This window comes from Chiloscyllium punctatum, chromosome 21, assembly GCF_047496795.1.
Source record: "Chiloscyllium punctatum isolate Juve2018m chromosome 21, sChiPun1.3, whole genome shotgun sequence".
In the NCBI taxonomy this organism is placed as follows: domain Eukaryota; kingdom Metazoa; phylum Chordata; class Chondrichthyes; order Orectolobiformes; family Hemiscylliidae; genus Chiloscyllium; species Chiloscyllium punctatum.
Window position 1 is genome coordinate 16809270 of NC_092759.1, and position 18418 is coordinate 16827687.

The 18418-nt window shown below is 48.9% G+C and overlaps 1 protein-coding gene across 5 annotated transcripts in view; it reads right to left on the reverse strand.

Moving 5' to 3' along the window:
• Window positions 1–18418, reverse strand: part of cntrob (centrobin, centrosomal BRCA2 interacting protein) — a 57241-nt gene that overhangs the window by 32264 nt on the left and 6559 nt on the right. For all 5 annotated transcript variants that reach the window (XM_072591591.1, XM_072591594.1, XM_072591593.1 and 2 more), the window contains exons 2-5: window positions 15311–15953; window positions 11817–11901; window positions 8207–8297; window positions 4564–4750 (exon numbers count right to left, since the gene is read on the reverse strand). In XM_072591591.1, the coding sequence (XP_072447692.1) occupies window positions 4564–4750; window positions 8207–8297; window positions 11817–11901; window positions 15311–15928 (981 nt within the window). In that variant the 5' untranslated portion in view covers window positions 15929–15953. The remainder of the gene's footprint in view (window positions 1–4563; window positions 4751–8206; window positions 8298–11816; window positions 11902–15310; window positions 15954–18418) is intronic.

Here is an 18418-nt window from a genome sequence, read left to right on the forward strand (position 1 = left end):
AAGCAAATAGGTTTCTGAAGGGGCTTGTCATGATCATGAAAAGATGATGTTTCTCCTCATCAACTTTGTCAAGAGTGAGGGGAGAGAGGCAGGAAAGTGAGTTTAAGGTCGCATCCAATCAATCGTTGAATGGCAGAGCAAGCATGAGATGAATGGCCTCTTCCTGCTCCTATTTCTTAAAAAAAGAATGTCAGCCTTCAAAAAGGAAACACAAAAGTTGTTAGAGACAAATGTATTAAGATGCCCAATTTGCCTTTTACCTTCACAAGGTGTCTAGATCCTTTCTAGAGATGTACATATTCAAAAAAAATCTGTCACTTCAGCAAGACTGGATGGAATTTATTTACCTGAAAGCACTCTTGTCATAATCAACCTTCCAGATATATCCCAGTGAGAAAGGAGGATTCTAGGAAGGGGACAAGCCAACTGTAATTAACCCAGCAGGTTAAGGATAGCATGAAATTGAAAGAAGAGAAACATACAATATGTCAATATTGTGGTAAGCCAGAGGACTGGGCAGGTTATAAAACCAACAAAAATGACCCAGAAAATGATAAAGAGGGAGAAAATAAATTGAGGGTAAAGTTGCAAGTAACATCAAGATGAACAGAAAAATAAAGCTTTTTTAAATATATAAAAGAGGAAGGCCAAAGCAAACATAGCCCCTTTAGAGAATGAGTCTGGGAAAGTAATAATGGGAAACATGAAATGGCAGAGAACTTGAATAAATATTTTACATTGGCCTTCATAGTAGAAGACACTAATAGTGTTCCAGAAATACTAAATAATAAAGAGGTAAAAAGGAGGGACAAAATAATTAGGATAACCATCATTAGAAAAAAGTACAAGGGAAAGGGCTAAGACCAGTCCGCTGGACCTGATGGAACGCGTACTAGGATCTCAAATGAATTTTAGAATTAGTTTTATTGTCACATGAACTCATGAATACCAGTTAAAAGTTTAGAACTCGCCACTTATAGCACCAGCTTAGGGACAAAGGTATCTAGGTACACATTCTTCAGGAAAAAAAAATTTAAAAATGAAAGATGAAGACGCAGCTATAGAAATAGTAGTAATCTTCCAAGAATCCTTGAATTCTGGAAAAATGCAAGAGGAGTAGAAAACTACAAATGTAACATATTTATTCTAAAAGGGATGGGGACAAAAAAGAAACAGGTAATTATTTATCAGTTAGTGTAGCATCGGTTATTGAGAAAATGTTGCAAAAACCAAACTCCCATGCTTAGTGGGAATGCACAGGAATAAGTTTCTGTCAGACAGTTGGCAGACAGTAATCAATGCAAGGTGTAAAGGATGATGAAGTATTTGCAAGAACTTAATGGATTGCTTCTTCTTAAACCTCCCAAAGTTAAGTCATGAATCCTCTTTAAGCATCGCGAGACAGCAAGAACATGTAACCCATCTGAATGCCTCGATTAGATTCCTTGACTAGTCAAGGTTGCAATTCGTTTCTGGTATCTGTTATTCTATACATACCCCAGCCCGTACCCCTGGATTAGTTTCCAGTCTGTAGCTCACTACCAGGTATTTGTAATTCTACATACAAACCATCCCATACCCCTTGATTAGATTCCAGTTTGTAACTCACTCCCAGGTATCAATTATTCAAATATATAAACCATCCCATATCAATTAGATTCCAGGCTGTGATTCATTCCTCGGTATCTGTTATTTTATGCACAAACCGTTCCGTACTCCTTGAATAGATTCCAATCTGTAAATCATCCTTTTTTTAATTCTATGGATAAATTCATGAACTCTTTGATTAAATTTCAGTCTGCAACATGTTCCCGGGTATGTATTATTTTATAGTAGTGTAAAAGCCCCCATAACTCTGATTAAATTCTAGTCTGTAATTCATTCCTGGGTACCTGTTGGTCTATGTATAAATCCCTGAACCCTCAGTTAGATTACATTCTGCAACTCACACCAGGGGAATTAGCTTTTTTATATTTGACAGGTCAGAAAAAGGTCAGATATCACTGATTTGACGAGGCAGCACAAATCAAACAGAACTGATTTTGTATTAGTTTTTGTGAGGTCACACATTCCCTCACCATGCTATTCTGAGGGAATAAAGTTTAAGATCGGGTCAGCCACATATGCAGCTGGGGAAGTGCTCTCCAGGTTTTATCAGTGATGTAACCTCCCTGTGATACTCAGACTGAGGCCACATGAACTTAGGGCCACCTAGGGTTCACCAGAGGTTTTGTGACAGAAGCTGACCCCAAAAAGCTGCTTTTGGGTTGACAGCAAGTATCAAGGAGATAGGATCAGCACCTGCTAAGGGGATTAGAGGGGTGTTTGGCTTTTTAATACAACCAGCCAGCAAGTGAGGAAGCCAGGGCTCCAAGCTGCTTAATACCAATACAAGCTCCTTCTAGGCAGCTCACAAATATCCAGTGAGGTCAAGAGTAGAGAAACACTGCAACACGTGGAAACAGCCTCAATTCCACACTGACTATGATCTCGTCAGAGTATGAGCACTATACTTGTCGGAGCTTGAACCTGTGGCTGTCAGAGATCAGAGAAAGACACAGGGCCAAAGCCTTTGCAATTTACTTGAAAATGAAATGCAGAGCTTTTTAAATTCCTGTTCCACTCTGATTTTAAATGCTCCCTTGGATGCCTCATATGGCCTGGCTCTTTGTAGCTTTATCACCCAAGTAGTCACAGAAACTCTGATTTAAACATACCACCAAATGCCACATCACATCAGCCCGAGACTGCTCTTGATTGATTCCCAGGGCATTTTGCAGACTTGACAAAAAAAAATCAATCAAGCTCAGCCCCCAAACTATGATCACGCATACAAGAGTCCTCCACACACAGCAGATATCTTAAAGGCACATCGCTAATTTTAAACTCTCCACCCATAGCAACCAAGCCATCAGTTGTCTCATCATTTCCTCACTAAAGACATCCTCTAAACTGACATCTTTCAGTCAAGCTTTTGCTAATATTCCACACAGCTCACGGACAGGCTCTATTTGCTGAGGCTTGGGACATTTCACTCCTCAAAGCAAGACACTATAGAGATGCATCTGGTTGTGGTCAGGAATTAGGAGGGATTCTGTTGGCGAGTTGCAGAGGAGGCTTATGAAAAGTCTGAAGAGAAGTGGAAGAGCTGTTGCTTTCTTTCAAAGACTCATACAGCACAGAAACAGTCCATTCCGCCCAACCAGTCGATGCTGACCATAATTCCAAACTAGTCTCACCTGCCTGCTCCTGGCCCATATCCCTCCAAACCTTTCCTATTCACGTACCCATTCAGATGTTGTAATTGTACCTGCCTCCAGCACCTCCTCTGACAGCTTATTCCAGACACAGACCACCTTCTGTGTGAAAAAGTTGCCCCTTGGGTCCCTTTTAAATGTTTTTCCTCAAACCTTAAACTTAAGCCCTTTAGTTTTAGACCCCACTACCCTAGGAAAAAAGACCATGGCTGTTCACCTTATGATTTTATAAACCTCTAAGTCACTACTCAACTTCCTACACTCTAGTGCAAAAGGTCTCAGCCTATCCAGCTTCTCCTTACAACTCAAACCTTCCTTTCCCAGCAACATTCTGGTAAATCTCTTCTGAACCGTTGCCAGTTTAATAATAATCTTCCTATAACAGGGCGACCAGAACTGGACACAGTGTTCCAGAAGAGGCCTCACCAGCGTCCTGTACGACCTCAACATGACATCACAACTCCTATACTCAAAGGTCTGAGCAATGAAGACAAACGTGGTAAATGTCCTTTTAACCACCCTGTCTACATGAAATGCAAACCTCAAAGAATTATGTACCTGAATCCCTACGTCTCTCCGTACTACAACCAAAGGCTCTTTTATAATATGTGGACACCGCAGCAAGGCTTTCGCCCATCCTGAATTATCCTTCATCCAATTGTTTTGCTGAGATCACTTCAGAGAGTAATTAAGAGCCAACTACTTCGCTGTGGGTCTAGCGTCACACATAGGCCAGTCTGGGTAAGGATGGCAGATTTCATATCCTAAAATGACTTTGCTGCAAAAGGAGTTTTGCAATAGTTACCATGGTCTCCATAACTGAGACCAGCTTTCAATTCCAGGAAGTTGAGTAGTGACCTTAGAGGTTTATAAAATCATAAGGTGAACAGCCATGGTCTTTTTTCCTAGGGTAGTGGGGTCTAAAACTAAGGGCTTAAGTTTAAGGTGAGAGGAAAAACATTTAAAAGGGACCCAAGGGGCAACTTTTTCACACAGAGGGTGGTCTGTGTCTGGAATAAGCTGTCAGAGGAGGTGCTGGAGGCAGGTACAATTACAACATCTGGATGGGTACATGAATAGGAAAGGTTTGGAGGGATATGGGCCAGGAACAGGCAGGTGAGACTAGTTTAGTTTGGAATTATGGTCGGCATCGACTGGTTGGACAGAAGGGTATGTTTCTGTGCTGTATGAATCTTTGAAAGAAAGCAACAGCTCTTCTTGAGTGCTGTCCAACTCTATGACTGTGTGTTTCCAGAGGCTCTGGAATATTAATCCTGTGGTATTACCAATAAACCACAATCCTTACTTTCCTCCTCGTGCGCTCTTTATCGAGGGTGTCCTTCAGAATCTGATTCTCATAGAGGGAGGATTCAGCCACCAGTTCCTCTCCCATACCCAGCCGCATCCGGGAATATCGAGGGAAGAGAGCAGCGTCATCCAATCCCAGGAGGGGTAAGGGCGGGGAGGCAGAAATCTCCTGGTATGGTTTGGCACTGAAACATAGAAAGCAAGTTAGAATCATAGGACACAACAGTACAGGAAGTAGCCGCTCAGCTCCTTGTACCCTTGACATCCCTTTGCACTTCCACTCACCCCATCTGTTTCCTGTGGCCCAGCAAATCCATCTCCCTTTTGAAAGCCAGGGCTGAACCTGCCTCCACCACACGCACAGGCCATATTTCAGATCCTAACCGCTCATTGTATATAAAAAAAGGCTTTTCCTCACACCCTCTGTTGCTAGTTACTTGAACTCTGAGCCATCTCGTTCTCTTCTGTCAATGGGGACAGCTTCTCCCTCTCGACTCTGCCCAGACTCTCATGATTTTGAACACCTCTATCAAAAGTCCTCTCAACTTTCTCTTTTCCAATGATACCAGCCCCAGTTTCTCCAATCTATCCCCATTTCTGAAGACCCCCATCTCAAAATCACCCTCAATTTTCAAATCTTTTCATTCACAATGACTTAAAACACAATGTTAAGAATCACAACACCAGGTTATAGTCCAACAGACTTAATTGGAAGCACTAACTTTCGGAGTGCTGCTCCTTTATCAGGTGGTTGTGGTGCTGTGTGATTTTTAAACTTTGTACACCCCAGTCCAACACTGGCGTCTCCAAATCATTAAAACACATCAGTCAAAAGTTTGGAATTTTTAAAAAGCCTTTTATTTTTATAAAAGATATCCATGATTTCATATTGAATGAATAAATCGCTAAAAAGTAGCAAAGGAATTAGCCTCCAGAAAGTGCCTGGGAAGCAGCAATCTATCGGAATCACTGCTTCCCACGTGGCATTGGTAAGTCCATTGTCAAGTGTTTTTTTTAACTCATTGTTTGACATACTGACCATCTTGTTGGGTCATTTCAGAGGGCAGTTAAGAGTCAACCTCAGAGCTATGGTTCTGGAGTCACGAGAAGGCCTGACGCAGTTACAGCAAATTACCATCTCCCAGGAACAGTAGTGAACTGAACACTTTGTTCTAAATGATCAATGATAGCTTCATGGTCACGATTATTGAGACAAGTATTTTCATTCCAGGCGTACTTAATGAGCTGAATTTGAATTCACAAGATGTACTAATGTATTGGGATTATTAAGCCAGGCCTCCATATTGCTTGTCTGGTAGTGTAACCAGTCTGTAGCATATCCACGGCAGCAATGAGCATACAACACGGGCAGTTGCTCAACTTGATCTGGCCCTTTAAAGTCACTGTATGGTAAACAGTCTCAGGAGGTGCCCAGATCAGTGCGGGCTATTTTAGCCAGACAATTACATTGATTGTCAGCTCCTGATAGCCACCACGCCCACCCTGGCTCACAGGGAATAAACCACTTCCCCCAGACATCTGCCCAGTGGTGATCCTATTCTAACATTTTTAACTTCACATGAACCCAGAGCGTAAGGCGGGGAGGGGATGAGAGCTGCTGAACTCGGGGATGGGTTGGCTTCAGTTGCTGAGAAGGCTAGGAAGTTGGGACTTTAGCCCGTGAACTGGTTTTTGGAAGGTTTGGGGGTGATGGGGGGAATGGGGCGTTGTTAGTGGAAAGGGAGAGTTGAGCATTGGGTGACAAGAGCAAAATTTCAACAAAATAAAGCACATGCCTGGCCTTATATAGCCTGCAGAATCAACTGAACTCAAAGAGCAGTCCATTAGGTCATATCCACCAACAAATCAAAAGTAAGTATTTCAAAAGGGGTCTTGGAGGTGTTAGCACTCAGTCCAAGCTCCATCACAGCCACTGCGGTTTCAGAATGAGCCACCTCAAAATGCTGTTGTGCAACTCTCACCGAGGGTCATGCTGCTCAGTATGTGAAGCCCTGAATTAAACCAGACAATCCAATTTCATTCATGCTTAGCTCAATGCTGCCACAGCGCACTCAGTGATAGCATTCCACCATGATGAAGCTGTACAAATCTTTGTAACAGCCTTAGCACGAGTACTGTGTGCAGTTCCAGTCACTGCACTGTGATTGCACTGGATGGGGTGCAGAGACTTACCCGGACACTGCCCTGGGATGGAGTGTTTGAGTGATGAAGAGAGGCTGGATAAGTTTGCTTTGGAGCAGAGAAGGTTGTCGGGGGTGGGGGGTGGGGGGACGTCATAAAATTCCTACAGTGTGATAGCAAGTCAGTCCCACCCCCAAAGAGCAGTCCTTCCAGACCTAACGCCCTACCCTATTCTGATAACCCTGCATCCTCCATAGCTAACCAAACTACACATCCCTGGATACTAATGGGGTAACTTAGTATGTCCAATCCACCCTAATCTACACATTTTTGGATTGCGGGAGGAAACATGAGCACCCAGAGGAAACTCACGCAGACACGAGGAGAATATGCAGACTCTACACAGGCAGTCACCCGATGATGGAATCAAACCAAGGTCCCTGGTGCCATGAGGCAACTGTGCTAACCACTGAGTCATCATGCCACCCTAATAGAGGTGTGTAAAATTTTGAGAGGCATGGACAGTATGGAAATAAAGTTGCTACTCCCCGGAATTGAAGAGTCAATAACAAGGGCGGACATAATCTTAAAGTGAAAGGTGGGAGGGTTAGAGGGGATGTGAGGAAAAGCTTTTTCACCCAGGTGTTGGGTGTCTGGAATGCACCTCCAGGGGACAAGGTGAGATGGGAAACCTCAATCTTTAAAAAGCACTTAGATGAGCACTTGGTGCATCATAACATTCAAGGCTGTGGGCCTATCGGGGGAAAGTCGGACTAGTGAAATTGATAGTGTATTTTTGGCAGTAGACTCGACTGGCTGAAGGGCCTCTTCCACAATGTATATTTCCCTCGATTGATTCGATAGATCATGGGAATCAACATCCCAGGTCAGAGTACCTCATCCAGGCCGATAATCCCCATTTCAGTCCTGAAGGGGGCTGGGTAGGGGTGGGTGGGTTCAACACTGTCTTGCATTCAGACGTCAAACCAACCAAAGTGCCTGCCTCTGCTGTTCTGGGCAAACGTGAAGAATCCCAGTGCTCTTTGGAGCATCCCACCTCGACATTCTGGTCAATTGCCATCCCACAACCTGTGACAACTGTGTGCTGCCGCTCGTGGAATCTTGCTGTGCACAAATCGATGACAGCAGCGACAGCCCTTTGTAAAGTACAATGTCAGCTGGCAATCCCTTTGCGACATCCTGAGGTTTCAAACGACCCTTGAGAAAAGCAAATGCTCCTTGTCTGCAGCATCCAGTGCCCCTGGCTACTATCTTCGTTCTCTTGTCATTCAGTTCAGCTTCTCTTCTCAAAGACCCACCAGAGGGAATGTGCAATCATGGGCATAAACATTCACTAGCCAAAGAGTCTTGGAGAGTAAATTACATCATTATCCACTCATAATTTGCCCTCTCCTGGTGTTGAAAAGAATTTATTCACAAAGCAAACCCTCCAAGTCTAACTGATTGAACCATTTGCTGATTCAAGTCTGCCCACTCACCTGAGTAAGGCACTGGTGCAGTCACTCTCGAAAGAATCGTCATCTCGCTGGTCGTCAATCCCCTTCGGCATCAGGGAACTGGGGCTTACGCCTGTGTGGGTGGGAACAGAACAAAACCCGTCACCCCAGGCTTCACTTACAAACACAATTTCCCCTTACTCACAGAATCATAGACCGATACAGTATGAATGCAAGCCATTCAGCCCATCGAGTCTACACCGATTCTCCAAAGAACATTCCACCCTATCCCTGTAACCCTTCATTCCCCATGGATAACCCCACTGTGGGAAAAGATCTGCCACCCTGCCAACCCATAATAGGAAAGCAAACTTGGCCAAACTATACCAAAAACATCCAGAATGCCTCAGCAGGGACCAAGCAGGCTGACAAGCGAAACTAGACAGCACTCGCAGACAAGGGAATACACTTCCCAACATCCACTAACAATGCCAGATCAACACAGCTGTCCCGAGGGCAGTCTTATAACCCAGCAATACCACTGTTTTGGCTCCCCATTTGGTCTCCCAGCTGCTGAATTCTGCAGCAACCTAACATTTCACTGCCACCCGGAGAACTGGCTTTGAGGTCGCTTTACTGTCCAAAGCTAACCTGTCCCTACAATGTGCCCCTACCCTGAACCTCACCACCAACATCCTGCAGGCCCCAGTATTCCCTGACCCTATGGAAGCAGTGTGAGCTGCCCGACAGGCTGATCCACCGCAAGAAAAGGACAGTTGGGCCCGCAGTGGGGCCACTCAGTCTCCTTCCCTACAGCTGCTAGTTCATCCCAATGGCTACATCATTTGCCCAAGAGCCCACCTACACACACTGGTCCTAGCAGCCCACGGCATTGGCTACACAGACAAGAGGGGCATGATACACACAGTAACGCAGTCCTGGTATGCACCAGGATTTGCTGCCGCTGCCCAAGCGCTGCTGTCACAGTGCCTCATCTGCCTGCAGAACAATGCAGGGAAGCCTCTTGCCAAATATGACCACTTGCCAATTCCTGAGGGACCTTTCAGCCACTTACAGACTTCACACACATGCTCCAAAGACAGGGTTACAAGTAACACCGAGACAGACAGAGGGACTCACTTCACTGCTAGGCTTATGACTGGCATTAGCGAGGCACTAGGGATACCATAGCAACATCACATCCCCTACCAACTCCAGTTGTTAGGCATGGTTGAACAGATGAATGGCACCCTTAAGACCACACCGACCGAGATCACCAAGGAAACAGGACTGACCTGGCCAGATGCCTTGCCATTTGCCCTCTATACTATAGATGCACAGGCAAACCACACAACTGGGCTCACCCCTTTGGAAGTGCTCATAGGATGGCCTATGCCCACTGCTACCAGACCCCCGAAACTCACTACAGACAAAGGCCTTTTTCTGACACAAGAGGCCCTGCTAGATTATGTACAGGCCCTAGCAGGAGTATTAGTGTTACACATGACCAGGTCAGGGCCACATTGCCTACACCCCAATCAATGCCCATTCATCCGTTCCGAGCCAGGGACTACATCGTGATAAAATCATTAGGAAAGGATTTTCTCTCCCTTAGATGGAAAGGTCCATACCTGATCCTGATGATGACCCGGATAGCTGTGAAACTGAAAGGACAGCCTGAATGGACACATGCCACACACTGCAAGAGGGGTCCACTACCAATGAACAGAGACCAGACAGAGGAAGATGTCACTCTGACCACTGAGGATGGATCCAGCTGCTTGCCGCAGCCATCACCATCATCACCCACAGCCTGACCTGTCTGTCCATCACACCTGCGGCTTGCTGGTAAACAGGGACAGGGGGTGAGACATTTGCATGCCTGTGTGCAATACTACTACCCTCTGTCCCCTTCACCCCTCAGCTAGCACAGCTCCACCGGGAGAATGCCCGAGATAGCTCTCTGTCTGAGTCTGGCTCAGCAGAGGTTATCTGTTCTCCCCCACCATTCCCCCACCCCCCCCAACCCCCAACAATCCCCTTGGCTCCGACTACATTGCCCCCTTCTCATCCCTCCCCTAAGCAAAATAAAATAAAAAGGGGGAATTGTGGGAAAAGATCTGCCACCCTGCCAAACGAAAATAGGCTCACACAGAACATAAGAAAGCAAACTTGGCCAAACTATACCAAAAACATCCAGAATGCCTCAGCAGTGACCAAACAGGCTAACAAGCGAAACTAGACAGCACTCGCAGACAAGGGAATACACTTCCCAAAACCCACTAACAATGCCAGATCAACACAGCTGTCCCAAAGTCCCGAAGGCAGTCTCATAACCCAGCAATACCAAAGCCACACAAAGAACAGGTCAGACCGAGAGGCACCATCAACAGCATTGCTACCAGGACAAGACAATGGAAGCACCTTTCAGAAGAGACATTCGCACCTACCTGCGAAGAGGACTAGAATCTCCTGACCCATTGATACTGTCAGGGTGTTGCATTGTAATGAGAATCAGGACATTCATCTGATAACCGTTTTCCAATTAGCATCATTGAAACTAGATTACTCCATATCTTTCCCCGTTTTTAATTAATCTTATTGCACAAGATTATAATAAAACCTGGCTTCTTCCTCAGCTCGAGGAAGAGAACCCTTGATCTACCTGCACAGACCATCAGTTCTGTGTCAGCCCAGTCAATTTCTCTTTCAGCGATATCACTTGTAATAAACAGCTTGTCAATTTCACCCAATCTGGTTTGTGTGGTCTCTGCTTTATTGGGGTAAGTTCTCCAACACCCACCTAGCCTGCACATCCCTAGAGACTATGGGCAATTTCCCATGACCAATCCACCGAACCAGCAGATCTCTGGACTGTGGGAGAAAACCCACGCAGACTGGGGAGAATGTGCAAACACCACACAAGACAGTGTCCCAGGATTGAGAGTCAGCAGTGCCAACCGCTAAGCCACTGTGCCGTCTGAATCAGGAACCATCACTGGCAAGGCTGAAGTTGGGGAGGATATTCCCCAAAGCCGAGAAGAGGGAATACTCCCAGTGCCAGTCTCAGCTGGTCCTAACACTTCTCATTCAACCTCACCACAGGGCATTGGTAAAATAACAGCCTGGTGGTATTATTGTTAGACAATTGATCAAGAGAACCAGGTAATGTTCCGGGGAGTCGGGTCAGAATCTTGCCATGCCAGATGGTGGAATTTGAATTCAATTTTAAAAATCTTGAATTAAGAGTCTAATGACCATGACCACAAATCTATTGCTGATAGTCAAAAAAAATCACATTTGGGGCTCACTCATGTCCTTCAGGAATGGAAACTGCTGCCCTTACCCAATCTGGGCAACACACAATTCTAACCCCACAGCGGTTGAATCTCAACTGCCCACTTGGTAATTAGGGATGTACAATGAGTCCTGGCCTAGCCTCCAGCACCCAATACCCTGAAAGAAAAAAAGAAATCTGGCTGCTGCACTGAGGAGCTCTCCAACTGGCCACTTCCCCACCCACCCGTGAGACCGATTATGGGATGATATGGGGTAGAAAAGTCAACACTGGCAAGTGCTGTGCTGTGGTATTAACCCTGGCCCCATCTTTCCTTTTAATTTTCAGCCCGAGAGGCATTGACACTGTACTCACTGCAGGTGAGCTCCTGGGAGAGTCTCAACATGTTCTGCAGGTGGGACCGGACTGACTCCATCTCCGAGATGTGCCTGGATCCACCCTGCAGAGGAAAAATGAACAGGGTGAGGATGGGGAAGTTAACTTTGGCTTCACCCCTGGAGAGGTTAAGACATTGGTTCTAGCTATCCTGAAGATGCAAGTACAAGTCCCATCACTGCAGTTTGGCAGCCAGAACAAAACTAAATCAAATTTGACAATAGAAGATGCCGGAGCAGGAACAATGGAAATATCATAAGGCCATTTGGCCCCACAGACTGCCAATCTAGATCATGGCTGACCTTCGACCTCAACATCATTTTCCCACACTATATCCCTTTGCTGTCTTTAATATCTAGCAATCTACCAGTCTCTGGTTTGAACATGGCTAGGCAGAATAATGCCAAAAGCATGGATTTGATTCCCAAACCAGTTGAGGTTACCATGAAGATATCCCCTCCCCAATACTTTTGACCCACTCCAATTTGCCTATCAGACCAACAGATCCACAACAGATGCCATATCACTTGCCCTTCACTTCTCCCGAGAACATCTTGACACCAAGAATAGCTACGTAAGAATCCTACTCACTGACCACAGTTCAGCCTTCAAAGCTATTATTCCCTCGAGACTGATTACTAAACTTTGTGATCGCGGTCTAAGCCCCATCTCTGCAATTGGATTCTCAGTTTCCTGACCCATAGGATACAATCAGTGAAGACTGGGGACAATATTTCATCGTCACTAACACTGGAGCCCCCCCAGGGGTGCCTACTCAGCCCCCTACTGTACTCACTGTATACCCATGACTGCGTCGCCAAATACCAGACTAATGCCATTTACAAGTTTGCTGATGGCATCACTATAGTCGGTCAAATCTCAGATGGAGATGAAACAGACTACAGACAGGAGGTGGAAGACCTGGAAAAATGATGCTCTGAGAACAACCTAACTCTCAATGCCGATAAAACCAAGGAACTCATTATTGACTTTTGGCAGGATGTTACTCACGCCCCCTACACATTAACAGCACAAAGGTTGAACGAGTGGGGAGCTCTGGAAGTGGTCCTCCACAACAAGCTTTCTTGGACTCTTCATGTGGACGCACTGATTACAAAGGCCCAACAATGGCTCTTCTTCCTTAGGCAGCTGAGAAAATTTGGCATGATGCCAAATACCCTTGCCAAGGTTTATAGGTGAACCATTGAGAGCATTCTGTCTGGATGCATCACTACTTGGTATGGCAACTGTACCATTCAAGATCGGAGACGGTTACAGAGAGTGGTGAACTCAGCCCGGACAATCACAAAGGCCAACCTCCCATCTATAGAATCCATCTACCAGGCCCGCAGTCAAGGAAAGGCCACCAGCATTCTCAAAGATCCATCCCACCCTGGCAACGTTTTTCTACAACCTCTACCATCGGGCAGAAGGTACACAAGCCTGAACACACACACCAGCCGGTTTCGTAACAGTTTCTAATGTTGTTAGAATACTGAATGGACTCACAAACTCTTAATATTTGCTTGTACCTGTGTTTTGTTTTTGCCACTGTTTACCTATTATTTATTATCTATGCGACTTAACTCTATGATCTGCCTGCATCGCTCACAAGACAGAGCTTTTCACTGTGCCTCAGTACACATGACAATCAATTCAATTCAAATCAATCTCACCTGAGATGTGGTGACCCTCGGTAAACCACTGATCATTTTTTGCTAATGACAGACAGTCCTATGGTCTGGTGATAATCTCCTCAGCCCCCTAGGGTAGAAAACTTCAGCAATTCACAGCTCTCCGTCTGAAGACATTTCTCCACATCTCAGTCCCAAAGGGACTGCTCCCTATTCTGAGACTGTTTCCCCTGGTTCTATGCATTCCACCCTACCCTAGGCAGGAACTACAACAAACTTTGTTTGAACTGGCACCTTATGAACCAGCACTCTCGATAAACCGATGAATTACTTAACTAAAAAAAACTGTATGCACGATCCGCAAGTAGTCAGTTGAGGGTGTAAGTGAGAAAGTTCTCTGCCTATAAGTTTGACTTAAGGCAAAGTTGCATTCTCATTAAATGATCTATGCTGTAAATAAAGTATAACAGTGATGTATATACCCCCCTGCATCACGTTGCTATTACTTAGTGAATGCTTTTACATTGATTTTGCGAACCTTTTGATCAATCAGAACATTTGATCAACCAGCATGAAAAAAAGGGGTGGCGGGGTGGCACGGTGGCTCAGTGGTTAACACTGCTGCCTCAGCACCAGGGATCCTGTTCAATTCCACCCTCTGGTGACTGTGGAGTTTGCACATTCTCCCGGTGTCTGCGTGGGTTTCTTCCCACAGTCCAAAGATTAGGTTAGGTGAACTGGCCAAACTAAATTGACCATAGTGTCCAGGGATGTGTAGGCTAGATGCATTAGTCAGGGGTAAATATAGGGTAGGGGAATGGGTTGGGGTGGGTTAATCTTCGGGGAGTCAGCGTGGACTTGTTGGGCCGAAGGGCCTGTTTCCACACTGTAGGGATTCTAGTTCTAGCATACTCCTGGTCCCATAGGTAATGGTTAATAAAAACAACTTACTGTAGTACCCTTCCTGTTGAATCCTGCAAGAAATCTGTATATTCCCATGGGTTCACCCCTCATTATTCTACACTCTAGCGAGTATAGGCCCAGTCTCCTCAATCTCTCCTCATAGGACAGTGCACCGCTTCAGGAATCAGCAAAGACTGAGCATGGAAGTGTCAGGACTGTCAACAAAACTCACTGATTGTCCACTGAGGGAAGGACAAATGCTGCTTAACTTTATATGGACCGATAAATCCAACCCAGCAAGAAGGTGATTCTTAACCAGCCGTGGAGTTGCTAAGGACGGGACACCCTGTATGGACAACAAACAGCAGTCCTGGCAGCAAATTGCTACATACACCGTGCCCACCTAAACAAGAAATCGTTTAAGTAGTACTCTTGGCCAGCAATGGAAAAGGGGCTGAGATGCACCCCTCAGCATTTTGTTTATTCTCCTCCTTTCTTGCAAGCGCAGAGTCCAGATGCACAAATCAAAACTAGTCAGACTGAAGATGAAAATAAAACATCTTTGGGTAGAGGTGTCCTGAATAGAAAAGCACAGAAACAGGCCACTCAGCCCAACTGCTCTCTGCTGGTTCATGCCCCATGTCAGCCCCCTCCTACACCACCTTATCTCACCCCAGTAACATGTCCTGTTCACTGTCATTTGGGAAATACACACTCAAACACAGGTTTGATATTCATCTCAACATCCCCCCACTACAGTATCTGGAGTGAGCGACGGAACAGGTTGCTGTGCTATAACACGCATTTCATTAACGTAAATTTGCTGTAACGCGATTGACAAATTTGGGACACTGTTTCTAAAGTGCGAACTTTTAAAACGTGTGTTGGCCGTACATCACCAGCACTTTAAGTGTCATTTCTAAAACGCAGATTTACCTTTGTCCCGTCGCTGCTTTCTGCCCTTTTGGAGAGTCGCTGGACCGCTTGCATGGCCGGTTCTTCTAGACCTGGGGGGGCCATCGGCCCAGGGGCTTCGTCGGAAAACTGGACAGACTTGGGTCGGCGGGAGGTGGTGGTTTCGTGGGTGCCCGGCCCTGCCACCTCATGCAGGTGGCCCAGCCCGGTCTGGCTGCTGGCAGTCAGCCTGAGCACAGGGTCAGGCTGCCAGGGAGGGCCTGAGCGCGCCAAATCAGTCCCACCTCCCCGCTGCAATGTCTCTCTGGAGCGAGAGGTGGGGTCACCTACGGAGGAGGAAGGGGGCGAGGACGAGTGGGCTGTTCCCAGCGAGGAGTGCAGCCTGGCCGTCCTCTCCAAGGAGGTGGTGGCGGTGGCGACGGCATGGGGGCTGCTGGGCAGGGAGCAGGCCGCGACGGAGGCAGCGGAGAGTCCAAGTCGGGACTCGTCGGCGGCCGAGGTGAGGCGCGGGCTGGGTGGGGCAGAGCTGGGGGCGGACGGTGGCAGGAACTCCACGTCGCTCATCAGATCCTCAGCTCGAATCGGGGAGTCCATTCGGCGGCGCTGCCCTCTCGGAACCAGGCGGGAATCCATCTGCATCGTACAGCAGCCTCACGATCCCAATCTGTGGCCAGAAAGAGATTCCAACAATGACCACGCACATCAAAGTTAAAAATACTAATCTCTGCACACCAAGAGAACTCAAAGTCACTCAGTATCAGCAACCACTCTTCCCTCCCACCCCACCCTCCTGTCTCCACAACACCAGCATTCACCCCTCACCACCATCCTCCCCTTAACTCCTCCTGTTTGCCTATGAGCTTCCCCAATTTACTCCTCTATCACCTTCACCCTTCCCTCCACATCCTTGTCGCTCTAATATCACAAATATTTCTCCTTTGCCCCTAGTAATGCTCCACTCGCTTTTAAATACATACTGTGACTCGCCCCTACCTTTCACCCCATGTCACCATGCACCCTTCAAATTCTGCACCCCCATTCCCTGACACCCACCACCTTCCTCCTTGTTTTCCAAGCTTAGTGTGCTCTCCAGACCCCTCTCACCATATTCCCTCCTCCTTCCCATGCCCCCACATCACCTTCCATCTGTCCTCATTGCGTCATGCCAATTCCCTCCCTTAACACACGCTCCTACCACCCCCATTCCCCTCCGCCTTCCACTTCTCCCTCCTGGCACAGCTCGTTCTCTCCACTCCTGCGACTTCACCTTTCCCTCCCCCCCTCATCTCCCTCCTCTCTCCCCCCTACCCGTCTCCCCTCCCTCGCCCCTCCTCCCTCACCTCCCCTCGCCCCTCTCCCCTCACCTCCCCTCGCCCCTCTCCCCTCACCTCTCCTCCTCCCTCCCTCCCCACCTCTCCTTCTCCCTCCCCACCCCTCCCCCCTCCACCTCTCCTCCTCCCTCCCTCCCCCCTCCACCTCTCCTCCTCCCCACCCTCCCCCCTCCACCTCTCCTCCCTCCCTCCCCCCTCCCCACCTCTCCTCCTCCCTCCCTCCTCCCCACCTCTCCTCCTCCCTCCCTCCTCCCCACCTCTCCCCCTCCTCCCCACCTCCTCACCACTCCTCTCCTCCTCCCTCCCTCCTCTCCTCCTCCCTCCCTCCTCACCTCTCCTCTCCTCCTCCTTCCCTCCTCTCCTCTCCTCCTCCCTCCCTCCTCACCTCTCCTCCTCCCTCCCTCCCCCTCAACTCTCCCCCTCACCTCTCCTCCTCCCTCCCTCCTCCTCACCTCTCCTCCTCCCTCCCTCCTCCCCACCTCTCCTCCTCCCTCCCTCCTCCCCACCTCTCCTCCTCCCTCCCTCCTCCCCACCTCTCCTCCTCCCTCCCTCCTCACCACTCCTCTCCTCCTCCCTCCCTCCTCTCCTCCTCCCTCCCTCTTCACCTCTCCTCTCCTCCTCCCCTCCTCCTCCCTCCTCTCCTCTCCTCCTCCCTCTCACCTCTCCTCCCTCCTCCCACCCTCCTCCGTCAACCCTCCCCCTTCAACCCTCCCCCCTCTCCCGCCCTCCTCCCTCAACTTCCCTCCCGCCTGCCGCCCTCATCCCGCTCCCTCCCTCCCTCAACCCGCCCACCCTCCTCCCTCAACCCTCCCCCCTCCTCCTGCCCTCCTCCCTTAACCCTCCCGCCCTCCTCCCTCCGCCCTCCCCCCTCAACCCCCCTCCCGCCCTCCTCCCTCAACCCCCCTCCCACCCTCCTCCCTCAAGCCCCCTCCCGCCCTCCTCCCTCAACCCCCCCTCCCGCCCTCCTCCCTCAACCCCCCCTCCTCCCTCCTCCCTCAACCCCCCCTCCTCCCTCCTCCCTCAACCCCCCCTCCTCCTCACCCCCCCTCCTCCCTCAACCCCCCCCTCCTCCTCCCTCAACCCCCCCTCCTCCCTCAACCCCCCCTCCTCCCTCAACCCCCCCCTCCTCCCTCAACTCCCCCCTCACCTCTCCGCCCCCTCCCCTCTCCTCCCACTCCTCCCTCACCTCCCCCCACCTCCCCTCCTCCCTCACCTCCCCCCTCCCTCACCTCCCCCCCACTTCCCCTCCTCCCCCCTCCCCTCCTCCCTCCCCTACTTCCTCCCTCCCCCCTCACCTCCCCTCCTCCCCCACCTCCCCTCCTCCCCTACTTCCTCCTCCCCCCTCACATCCCCTCCTCCCCCACCTCCCCTCCTCCCTCACCTCCCCCCCACCTCCCCTCCTCCCCCCCACCTCCCCTCCTCCCTCACCTCCCCTCCTCCCTTCCTCCCCCCCTCACCTCTCCTCCTCCCTCACCTCTCCTCCTCCCTCCCTCAACCCTCCTCCCCCCTCCCCTCAACCCTCCCACCCCGCCTCCCTCACCTCTCCTCCCTCCCGCCTCCCTCACCTCTCCTCCCTCACTAACCTCCCCCTCACCTATCCTCCCTCCCTCCTCCCTCCCCTATCCTCCCCCCCTCACCTCTCCTCCTCCTCCCGCCCCCTCCCTCTCCTCTCCTCCGTCACCACTCCTCCCGCCCCCTCCCTCACCTCTCCTCCCTCACTATCCTCCCCCTCACCTATCCTCCCTCCCTCCTCCCTCCCGCCTCCCTCACCATCCTCCCCCCCTCACTATCCTCCCCC